Source organism: Sardina pilchardus, chromosome 19 (assembly GCF_963854185.1).
Source record: "Sardina pilchardus chromosome 19, fSarPil1.1, whole genome shotgun sequence".
Taxonomy (NCBI): Eukaryota; Metazoa; Chordata; class Actinopteri; order Clupeiformes; family Clupeidae; genus Sardina; species Sardina pilchardus.
In genome coordinates this window covers 6,694,189-6,706,789 of record NC_085012.1, presented here as the reverse complement: position 1 = coordinate 6,706,789, position 12,601 = coordinate 6,694,189, and the positions used below count along the sequence as shown (strand labels likewise).

At 44.0% G+C, this 12,601-nt stretch overlaps 1 protein-coding gene across 1 annotated transcript; it reads right to left on the bottom strand.

The window, feature by feature from the left end:
* Positions 1 to 4,658: 4,658 nt before the first annotated feature.
* Positions 4,659 to 12,348, bottom strand: klf6a (Kruppel like factor 6a). The gene is made up of 4 exons (XM_062520843.1): positions 11,957 to 12,348; positions 9,515 to 10,103; positions 8,214 to 8,337; positions 4,659 to 7,670 (listed from the first exon to the last, which is right to left on the bottom strand). Exons 1-4 carry the CDS (start codon positions 12,056 to 12,058, stop codon positions 7,619 to 7,621), a joined length of 867 nt encoding a protein of 288 aa, XP_062376827.1. The 5' UTR covers positions 12,059 to 12,348; the 3' UTR covers positions 4,659 to 7,618.
* Positions 12,349 to 12,601: the final 253 nt, after the last annotated feature.

Here is a 12,601-nt window from a genome sequence, read left to right as displayed (position 1 = left end):
TACTGCTGTCGGTCATAACCTGGCTTTAAGAGAGAAGGAGAGAGAGATAGAGAGAGAGAAAGAATACCTCTAATAATTGGGAGAGAGATGTTTTCTCACACTATTAATCTTTCATGGGGATAGCATGTCAGGTAGAAATAGAAAAGAACATGGGCCATCTCCACCCCCAGCCCCCTCCAAAGTGTGGTTATGTCAATGTTGCAGTGCAACGACCCTGTACAAGAGGGTAAAGCATTCTGTCTCTCTCTCTTTCCCTCTCCCTCTCTTCATCCCTCTCTTTTCTGCAGTTTTCTCAGCTCTGCGCCACAGTCTTTGACTCCATGAATGTTTTGGGAAATGTATGAAAAACAGGAGATTGAATTGGATCCTCTGGGCATGTCACCTTTGCTCTTGTGTTGCAGTGCGACGTCTCTACAACAGAATTTAATTTAAACCTCCGTAATTGAATGACCATAGAGCTCCTGATTCCGCGGGAAGGGGGAAAAAAAATGATGTCCAATTTAGGGTGTCATCTTCTTTTTGCTGAGACTTTGTTGCAGCTTAACATGAAAGCCAGACGTAATGTCACATCAAAGACAAAGATGTTTAATGGTCTTATCATGTTCATTTCCCACCCGCCTGGTGCCTCACTGCAGGTAAATATGCATCCCGCCAGAGAAGCCCGTCCTGGAGCCTTGATAGAAGGGATATTTTTTTTTTCTTTGTAATCCTCATCTTCAGAAGCCTTCGCTTTGATATTTACTCCTTCAGCCAGGTATTCCAGTCCGTAATTAATTTGTGTGACCGTAATGGTCTAGCAGACGTCTGCAGGTGTGGATGATGCTTCATGGAGATGAAGCAAAAAGGGGAGATTAATATTCTGCTGGGGTATTCCACCGTCTCCAAAAGCTTACACTCATTAGAGGTAGAGATCTAATTAAAAACTATGCAAGCGAAATACAAATGTTAACACTAGCTTTTAGTTGGGGCTTAGAGTAATTAGCTACATTTCTCTGAAAAAATAATGACAAAAACAATGTCAAGACATAACAAACATCTTTAAATGGCCTCAAATGAGCTGCAGTTTTGAAGTAGTGTGAATCACTTCTGTAAACTTCTCTGAAAGCAGAGATAAGGCTTAAACTTGAGGAAATTACTGACGGGACAGAGGGGAGTAATCCTCGACCTGAGAATTATTGATGCCTCCAGGGAGCCTGGACCAATTTGAATGAATTGAGGGAATAGCCATTAAATAAAATAAAATACCTTATGGTATCGGGCAGCGCTGTGTTGTAGGCACTAGAGGCCCCGTTCCACAGCTTTATTCCACTTACCTTCCCATCTATCCATCTCCTTGTCATGGTATCACGCTGGGCATTGCATCTGGTTGCACTTGGGCCTGCGATCATTGGTGAGAAAAAAAAAAAAAAAAAACAAGTTCTTGTTTTCAAAAGGCACCTATGGCCTTCATAGAATGCCTTCATAGTCCTTAGTGAGATTGTCCCTAATGCCTCAGGAATGTTTGTGTGATCAGTTTACAAAGGGATTACATGCGAATTGTGACTGTGTGCATGCCTATCATGAATGTGTTATACTGTTGTGGCGAACGCTGCTTGGCAACACATGACGCATCGTTACCAAAAGCCACAGCGCTAATGTACAAGACACGCGTGATAACGAACGCAAGTTGGGGAGCATCCCGGGAGATGTGCATCGCTAAATGGCTCTCCGTGCCGTGTATCCGACCAGGAATCTGAAAATGAGAGCAGAGCATCGGGAACCAAAACAGCGGTTACGTTACGGGCCATTATGGAGGAATGTGCATTCATCACGCCTGACCAACGCTTGACCGATCAACCCACTCGAGCCCCAACCACTCAGAGGCTAAACGCCCTGCTCTTACGCTGAAGTCTCCGGGGAGCAGCACTGCTGGTCAGTGCAGTGAGTCACGGGTATGTCCAGGGCCAGCCTAATGACAGTTTACATTGCAGGGCTGCTTATTTAGACATGTGAGTCACTGCATTACCGAGTACTCAGCCTAAAGCTGAGACTGTAAAATGATATTATCCTACGCTGGAAGGGCTCTCTGTGATGAGCACTGATGGATCAGAAAAAACATAGAACAACATAAAAAACAGAGAACATTGGAAAAGCCAGATGTTCCAAACAGGTGCTTGTCTTTGAAGAGAACAAACAAACCATAAACAAAGCACAGCGCTATGGCCATTTGGACTTGAGGGCCCAAGGGTGACCCCAAGGAGCTGTGGCCTCAGTGCTATTTTACTATGTGACTCGATGAATGAGGGTGATGTCATTCAAGGGTTACTTTGCATCAGATGCAAAAAAGGTGATTACAGGATGGGCCTGAGTAAGAACTATGAATATTTGTGGAGCCACTCCAGAGAGCAATGCAAATGTTCTTTTTCGAAAAGACATTGTGGACACATTTTTCTAGGTTTCTGCTCTTTACTATGATAATTGAGATGTCTGACAGCTTCTACTTTGTGTTTAAACGCCAGACATGAGAGGTTTGTCTTAGTTTCTTATGAAAAAAAAACTCCTTTTAAAATGAATTGTGCAGTGAACACTTACATGATAAATCTTTACTTTTGATGGTTTACAACAGCTGACCTCATTTTGAAAATAGAGAATAATTTAAGGAGCTCTAAAAACAAAACTTCACAACCACCAAACCAATACAAACCTAGGAAGCCGTAAATCTAAAGAGATAGCAGAGACAGTGATACTTGTGAACTACCCTTACATGTTACACAATCATCTTCCTCACCACTGTATTGGCTGCACAGTAAAACATGCAGTCATCTACATTATTCACCATTTCTGTAATTATGTAGTGACTACCATTTAAAAACGGCAAGGGTATTTTTCTCTAACATGGAGGAAATGTTGCATATTTAGCGAAAATACATTTTGTCTTGGGAACAGCAGTGTACTGTTTGGTCACTGAGGGTTTATGCAGTGAAAGTATCTGTTTGAGTTATACCTCAATGTAAGGTCATGAGCCCGGGAGTTAGTCCAATGTGCTCCTGCATTCAATAGGTTAAGACATGCGCCATAGACCAGGGTGATTTATCAGACGCTGGTAATCCAGGCTTTCTGAATCTTTCAAGAAGTATGTGGGAAAACGTGTGATGCACACATACGCATGTAACTTCAAAAGCACGATCTCCTGCTTTGCGCCATTTAATGGTGTAACACGATCGTCACATACATCATGCTAATGTTACCTTTGTGCCAGTCAACCCTGGAGAGACACTGCAAAGAAATCCTGGAGCCACAGAATGTCCTAAGGCTCACCTCACACCATAGGAAGGATTTATACGTGATAGCGTAGTATTTTGTGAGGCGAACAGACTATATGCCCCTCTTAAGTGGGAGCACACAGGGGTTAGATTTGGGAGGATATTACATCTGGTGATGCATTAACAAGCTCCAGTGTACTCCAGTGTCCTCTCAGTTAGACCCATGGCCCATGGCGTTAGTGCTATTCCATAGGCATCCCATTACGGAAGCACATAGGAACACTCCTAACAGATCCCCTGTTTCTCCACAACATTACTGAGCTCACAGGAGGAGGAGAGGTGGGTAAGAAATTGTTTCGAAGGCTTGTTAATTTAACACGAGCATCAAATTATTCAAGACTAACACCACCCTTTTGGTTAATCATCCGCAACAGAGTGTGTTATCTTATTTGTATCAAATAATTATTTAACAAGCGTGTAAATACATGACGCTAATTATGTACCAGGGGCAATCAGAGACCTTGATAAATTATTTCTACTGCTTTGATGCCTGCCGCAATAAGGCATTGAAGGGAGAAACACACATCTGCAGGGCTGACCTTTTTATAGGGAGCACTTGTGGGAGGTCACCTGGGTTTAAACTCTTCTCTGCCCCATTAGGACTGCTGCACACACAAATTGGGATTTTAATGTTTCCTCATTTAGCGAGAATTTCCCGAAGAGGCCATTCATTAAGTAACATAGTCGTCTGCTCATGACAGAAACTATAAACCTATGAGTGTTCTTCAAAGAACTGACTACAGGTGTCTTCTCTAGGACGGACACAAAATATGGCAACTGCCTTTCAAATGTCGATGTTGGAAACTGCTATTTAAGTTTGGTGTAAACAGGGAAAGATGTGTGTCAAGGAAGCGCCCTTCAGAATTCTGTTTGTGTTTATGTCAATTTTGATCCAATTTGACCGCTTTGCTATGTTGCCCATCCAAAATGTCCCTTCTACAAAGTGTTTCGCACCTATCACCTACCTATGCTGTTCACGATGACTGCTTATATTGCCCATGCACACACTTAAAGGGGAAACCCTTTAATTGTTGGTCATTTTTTTCTAGACTAGCCAAAGTGAAGATTTGTAGTGGAGGATTAGTATGTGAGCTAATGTAATGGATTTATCCTTCCAAGCTAATCTTGCCCAATATATCACAAATCTGTGCAAAATGGAACAATTCAGTAGAGAAGTAATTCCTGGACTATAAACCTAATTACTGTATGTGGATTACAGAATACTGGAAAGCAGGGCATTAAGCTACCCCCCCACCCCCTCCCCTCCTACAGCCAGCAAACAGCAGATATGGTAAGAATACCACAACTAGAACTACGGAAGCAGAACAGAGAAGCAAAAGAATCAAGCAAACCAAGTCTGATAAGAACTTCTTATTATTCCAATAAAAAATACATTCATACAGAAATATAACAATTTTGCAAAACAATTTCAAATAAAATTTTATAAAGCAAAACAAAGAAAAAAATCTTACAAAAAGTTTTTTGTATTTTTTTCCTCTTTTACAAAGATTATTTAGACAACAGGGGATTGTGAAAGAAAGAGAGAATTAGTGATAGAAAGAGTTATATCGCAAGCAAACATGAGGCTAGATTAAGGCTCGATTGTCACCTGAATGATATTGGCTGCTGTCTTCTAAGACAGGATGTTCTTTTCTTTGCCCTCTGAATCCTTGCCACTCTAATTTTATTGCAGCAAGCCTCCTCAAGTTTGTACTTATCCTCTCGATAAAACAACTTGATCTAAAATCCATCTGAACCTGCTGCAACTTCGCATTCCACTCCCCTAGACAAAGCACGGCATGCCCCTGATAACACATAAAAAGACTGACTTGTGATGAGTCTTATAAAAGCCAATCCCTACTGTCTAAAGTCTTTGTCTGTACATAAGTTTTACATGTTATGTTTTTACGGCATTTATATACACTGATTATTAAGCTTTTGGTCCCTTTCCCTGTGAGAAAAAATACATATCAAAGGTTTTTAAAAAATCTATAAGACGCTCACTAGCAACAGTGATGAACTGTTGAGCTGCATTTGCACAGATTTTCGATTTGATGTCTGTACATTTTCCATTGTGGCAGTTCAAATGGGCAGGGTGATTCATCTTTATCTTTCTGGATCCCTGTTCACTGTTTCCATAATACTGTCGGCTGAGGCTGAAAGCACGCCATCCAGACAGGTCAATACCCAACATCCAGAGTCAGCAGTCTGCACTGCTCTCCATGCCAGATCTGCCTTCAGCCATTCATTACCCAAATGCAGTACAAGGCAGGGTCTATCCGGCTGGGGCTTGTTAATTACAATAAATCTTTTGCATTTTTGTTGGGTTTTTTTGTCCGTCTTACTAATAGGGGAATATGGCCTCAACCTTTAACAGTGATGCCAACATACACGCTCAGGGTGCTGCAGTTAACAGAGTAATAGACTCAACGTGCCGATGTTATGCAACAGCCCAGTCTATGACTTTACTAATACAGAGACAAGGGAGGGTTGGTACCAGTCAAAGCAATTTACCTACACACTTAATGTGTTTTTTCAAAAAACAACAAAAAAAAACATGGCATACAGTACATTAAGTAGATACTACATGGTAGTAAATACAATTGAATTAGGCATGTTTAAGTGCTTTTTATGATGACTGAAGCATTTTTAACACATCTCTTTTGACTTTTTTTGTTGATTGAATTTATGTCGCTGGGTCAAGAAATGACTAGAAAACATCTAGATGCCAAAACATAAAAACAATGAATTCAAAACCTATATGGGTTTTGTAAGATACTCGCCAGTACAGACAAGGCAAAGGTGCATGTTCATGTGAAATTGAGCCTTAATAAAGCATTTAAATCACTCATACAAACATAGATGTGACCATCCCCAACAGTCTACTCCCCCCACCCCCCTCAACAAGCTCACACCGCTTCCATTGGGCTAGGTCACTCACATAAGGCACCATTAAGGCCAACAGTGCATAAACAGTAAAAAAAAAAGAAAAGAAAAAAAAAGAGATACAAAAATTAGTCCTGAAGACATGGATAAGTGGGAAAAGCGTCATGAATGAGATGGTTGCTAAGCAATAGTGGTTTCTCCAAAATAAGCAAGATGGGTGCGTAGTTGTGGGAAAGGTTTTTTGAAAGTCAAAAAGGAGAAGTCATCAAACGCTTTTCATATGTACAACATTGTAACATTTAACCGTTTATCTTTAGCTGCACTTTATTGGAATCTATTTTGCAGTCCTGATAACAAACAACAGGGTAAGAGTAGAAATGAAAACCCAAGAACCATGCAACACCTGTCTGTTATACTGAAATAATAGTTGTGTAATATTTCTAAGCACACAGCTTATACAATGGACTACAAATGAGCTTTTGCAGCTTGTGAAGACAAGCTACATAACACATTGCACATTTAGTAGCTGCACCAAACACCAAAAAAGCCTCGATCATTCAGAACTAGGTTTCTACCTCCCCCTTTTGTATGGGTGTTTGTGTGTGTGTGTGTATGTGTATGTGTGTGGTGGGGGGGTAGCATTCATCCCCGATACTGAACTCCCACACTACCTCCTCTAAAGGACACCCCACACCCTAGGGGGAGTTTGGCGAGAAACCTTAGTACTCATTCTCTGACAGGCACATACACTCTCTCGCTCGCTCGCTTGCCTCTCTGGAGACAACGGGGGGAAACAAAACCGGAACTTGTTTCCCCGGAAAAAACACACCACCACTCGTCAGTCCACAGCGACCCCCCTGGAAGCCCTCCCCCCTCTGCACACACAGGACAGTCCCGCAGAGACACGCAGCGCACATGCTCACTTCACTCATGGATTTTTTTTTGTTTGTTTTGTTTGTGTTTGTTTTTAAATACCAGCGTTTTTTTTTTTATCGGGTTGTCCAGGAGTCCTCCGCAAACATCATGCACCATACGTACACATCACTCACTCACAATTTTTTTGGTCTTTTTTTTGTATGTTTTCAATTTTTTCCTTCTCTCTCTCTCTCTCTCTCTCTCTCTCTCTCTCTCTCTCTCTCTCTCTCCTTGAAAACGTCCTGCACATCTCCTCTCCTTCAGTACATGATTTTGTCCTCCGTTGTTTGTCCTCGTTCTTCTTTTTCAACCACCGTTCAGAAACGCCTTCTCCAAGAGAGCCCCCCGGAGGCACTGCTTAAGGTGCAAAATGGCATGCTTTGGCTGGATCACGCTTTCTCTCTCCCCCTCGTTTTTTCCTTCCTCGTGGTAAGGGGCAGGTCAACCGTGCGGCCGGTCAGGAGACACTAGTTCAGCTGTTCTCCCCTGGCTTACTGTTCAGCTCACTAAACTGCTCAGAGATGCCTCTTCATGTGCAGGGCCAGGTGGTCGGACCTGGAGAAGCACCTGCAGAAAGACGAGGAAACAGGGGGGAGAAAAAAAAACTGGTGAGATAAAATGCTAGCCCAAATCAGAAATCTCTCACCTACTAGGATGATAAGTTTCATTCAAATTGTAGCAAGCAGAGCAGAGCACAGCCAGTGTGGTCATTGAAACACATTTGCTGCCTTGGTTGGCTATTTAGCTACTGCAGCGATCATCAGTGCTGTCACCAAGTTTGCCTGACTCTTCATAAATGATGCAGTTGCCAAGGAAACAGGGATGATCGACTTTGACACAGCAATAAGCGTGTCTTAAAAAGGAGAAATATAATAATATGCCGCTTGTTTACTTAATTTTCCTGAGTGCCAAAGATGTTATCAGTAAATACAGTTGAATTATTACAGCTAAATGACATGACTATCAGTTATACTCTGCTCAACATGCCTACTGTTGTGCATTCCGAGGGTTTAGCAAATACTTCTCCCAGGGATTTAAGGTGTAAGCAGTCAAATAGTCTTGGAAAGCAGTGTGCCAACCGTGTTGGTTCCGGTGATGGGATGAGCTTACCTGTCACAGTGACTGCATTTAAATGGCTTGGCACCAGTGTGCTTCCTGAAGTGACGTGTCAGCTCATCGCTACGTGCGAAGCGCCATTCACAACCCTCCCATGAACACCTGTAAGGCTTCTCGCCTGGGACACACACAAAAAAAAGAATCTCATGAATATTTATTTACGGTCATTGACAGGTACTGCTGCTCAGTCAGAACATGGCTACTCAAACATGTAAAGACTAGTACACAAACGCACAAAATCATTGGGGTCAGTCTTGAACTCAACAACACAGATACTTCTCAGGTATAATTTCTACTTTGGTGCCTAAGGTCAACCATAAAATAGAAGACACTGTAATTTTCTGGGTCAAGTAACAAAGTTAATGGCTCTTCAGGACATGCCTTTCAGTGACTGCTGTGACCTCACGCATGCCTTGTGCACCCTTGAAAAAGCGCCAGTATGTGTGGAATGCAGAGAGCACGTCTGCATGTTGCAATGCATAAACAGAAACTAGCCTTTCAGTCAGTCAGGTAGGAGTCTCCGAGCCAGCTGAATGCCAGACAGCCAGTCCTGCAGGGCATAAATCAGCCCAGCCGTAGATAAGAGGACTGCCCTCGGAGCTCCAATCAAAAGCTCCCCTCTCCCGTGACGAAACAAGTTCTTGTTTTGGTGGAGCAGGTTGCTTTCATTGCTTTCATCCAAAGAGCACCTCCCTCAGCAACCCCCCACCCCCCTCTTCCCTTTCCCCCCCCCCTCCCCCTCCCCTTCCCCTGCCACTCGCATTCCACATAGATTAGGTCACACTTCACCCGCTCAGTCATGCAAAACAAATATCCACAGAGTGGCAAAGAGAACTAGCTGCCTGGGACAGAGACAGAGACAGGGAGCCCTCAGATGAGTTACACAACGTCCTGCTTTCCACACACACACACCATTTCATCTCAAAACTCTTAACTAGATCCCACCGCATACCCTACTTTGGTAAAAAAAAAAAAAACTTCTCTTCTTGGCAGTACATACTCAGCTAAGCACAACAGGGGCCCCTTCATCTGACCACTGATGACAAATGTCACTGGCTTTTTGAAAAGCAGAAGAAAGTCACAGCAATGAGCAAAGCACATTGCACACTTGCCAAGGCTTACGTAATTCATGAAAGCACCAGGCAACTCAACAAGTATGTAACAGGCCTGTGCTGGTGTGTGTGTGTGTGCCCGTAGGTTTGTGAGTTTCAAATTGATGCATGTGATTCATCTCTGGTGGCTGGGGGGGGGGGGGGGGGGGAGATGGGTGGGTGTCTTTCCAGACGAGCCCTTACCTGTGTGGGTGCGCTGATGTGCTTTTAGGTGGGAGCTCTTCGTGTACACCTTGCGGCAGCCGTTGAAGTGGCAGCGGTGCACCCTCCTCCTGCCGTCGGGCGAGGCGTCCTCTCCGCCGGGGCTGCCCATCTTCTCCGAGCTCTTGCCCGTGCCGCCCCGCGCCTTGGCGGGCGCGTGCAGCTCCGTCTGCGCCGCCACCCCCCAGGTGGCGACGTTGCCGCAGAGCTCGTGCGCGGCCTCCGGCGAGGACGGCGGCGTGCTGATGACCGAGGAGCTCAGGTGGCCCGAGCCCGTCATGGCCGAGCCCAGCGGGTTGGAGGCGAAGCTGTGCGTGGGCGAGAGCTCCTCGGAGCTGTCCGACGCCTCGCTGCTGGCGTCCGAGTTCAGGCTGTTGGTCTCCGAGAGGTGGCCGTCCTGATTGTCCTCCTCCGGGAGGTGGGGGATGGTGGTGCTGGAGGGGCCGGTCTCGCTCTTGTCCCCGCAGGCCAGGATTAACTTGCTCCACAGGTCCTCCTGACCCTCAAACTTGAGGTCAGACGCCGAGACGTAAGGCTCACTCTGCAGGTAGCGTTCAAACTCCAAGCACGTCTGATGTGGGGTTGGAGTGGCAGGGGGAAAAAAAGAGGAATAAAGAAACAATTAACATGTGCAAAGAGATACTGAGAGAGTGCTAAGATGATAATAGCCGAGGAGGAGCGATCAGTTCAGGGCAGCATGTTGCATTTGAATCCCCAAAGTAACCGCAAGCATACTAGAAATAACACAGCATTTACTATTGATGAGCTACAATGTTTCCAGTGGCTTGGGAAGAAAATGGCTGAGGTTAGCTCGGGTGAACCCTAAACACGCGTGCGCAGGGTGCACACAAAATCTGGCCTATGAATAATATTCACATTCCAAACACGCAGATGGTATGCGATAAACAGGTTAAAAGTCACAATGGCCTGATGAAGTCTGTGTTTTGCTCTGTATTTACTTTATGGTATCTGTGGAACTGAGTGACTCATGCAGTCATTGTACATCCTTTTAAGGAAGCCACAGAACTTCCTCTCTAACCTCGCTCATGCCAGTTTCCTCATTCAAATAGACTGACGTGGTATGCTTCCTCCAGCACTGGTCATCTTGCTAGAAATGAATGAATTGTGATCTAGGCCTCTCTGCCTCTCTGAAGTCCATGACATTTGACCCATTTGACTGACTCACGTTGGTTCAAAGCAATGGTAGGGATATGTGCCCCAGGCTGAAGTCAAGGGTGTATTTTTCCACACTCTTAGCCAATATTTTCCAGTTACACTAGTATCTATTCATGCGTGTCAGCTGTGGAGAAGACCCTTTCAATTCTTACAGCCTTGATGTAAAACCCAAATATAACGGCAACAATTAATGTTACTATACCCCAAGGGAGTTCCTTGATTTGCAAGAAGCCTACATTGCAGCCTAGAGATAGCTTTCCAACGTGTGCAAACGACTTCGGTGTCCACTGCACGCATCTCTGTAAAAGCAAACCTTATTATGTGGACCTGCGCACGTATCTCGATGTTTAAATATCTGTGATGGCAGCGAAGACCAACTTGGCACTACGCCCAAATCGCAAAACGACTAAAGGAAACTACTTGGATCGGGTTCAATCACATAGCCCATTGCAACAATCTCAAGAAAAAATACCCTGTATTTACCACCGACAGTTATTAGCAACTTCCAATGGTTAATTATATAATAAGGCAATTACAGATATGTGACATTAATCTGTCATAAATCTAAGACCGTTTGCCATTCGCACATTTCCGGATTGTCAACATTTTGAATCGCAACAACTTCAGTAGTGCTACAGACCGTTAATCAACGGATTTACTCCGTTGGGTTTTCACATTTAACCAAACAAGCCTTCGAAAAACGCATCTCGTGTAATTGATCAAATTATGACATATGCCCGTTTGTATACACCTTTGGGGATAGCATGACAAGCTTACAGAATATTAGCTTCAATAAAACGCACCAAACACTTTCAATGAAAACGCGTGAATCTCAATCTTGACTGAAGGTTGCAATCGAGATACTGTTGTCTCGCGAAGATAACTTTGCGTTCACTCGAGTGATTTCTTATTTGAACGCCACCGATCAAGCTATTGCAGTTTACACGTACGTGGTGGCAAAGTAAACCACTTGAAAGTGTAGCCAGTTAATATCGCACCTCAACGCTATTGTTACAGTGTAACCAACTAATTGCTTGCGCGACGCAGTTCCAAACGACATGTACCCTAATGGATTTGCAAGACAGTCTAAATGCAAGCTTCGGTGATTTCAACTTCCCTATCACACACAGGCAATTCTGTCTTGACATGTTTCTTAAATTTCCAGACGTTAACAGATAATGACATATCAACAACTAGAGTGGTTAAGTGTAAATCACTTTTGATTAAAATGTTGTGTAATAGGCCTACCTGCTGCCAATATTCCTCAAGGGATGGCAATGCCGAGAAATAACCAGTGTCATGAACAATTTGAAGCTCCTGGAAAATGCTGCACATCGGTAGAACATCCATTTTAAATCCCAAAAGTGTCTAGGCTAAATATCACCTAACAAATTAAATCTCTGTCTGGAATCAAGATGACAACGGCCGCTGTCTTGACAGAAGAGTATCCTGGTGAGTGCACATGCAACGGCAGTGAAGTGTATTTCACTCAAAAGTCCTCTAGGTCCTCCGTCGCTGAGATCACTGTATTTGCAAACACTGAAGTCGAAGCGAGATGTGCGCTCAGTAAACTTCCCTATTCAAACCTCGCAGGCTGCCTACAGACTCGTGACAGAGTTACGTTTAAAACGTTGACCAATGATCTCAGACTGTGTTGCCCGCGCGCATATGATATCACCTTCGACCAATTACGGCTGTCGACTGACATAAGTTCTACCCATGGCGTCTGTGATTGGTGTAATTCAACTTCACTCCTACACGGCAATTGGGTGACTATTTTTAGAACTGTATATAAGCCTGTGTGCAGCGTCTGCTTTGCTTCTGTCTTTAGACGAGCTCCGTGGTCGGCGAAACAGTGTCATACATCGGTATTTCGCCACAGAGAGCGCTCTC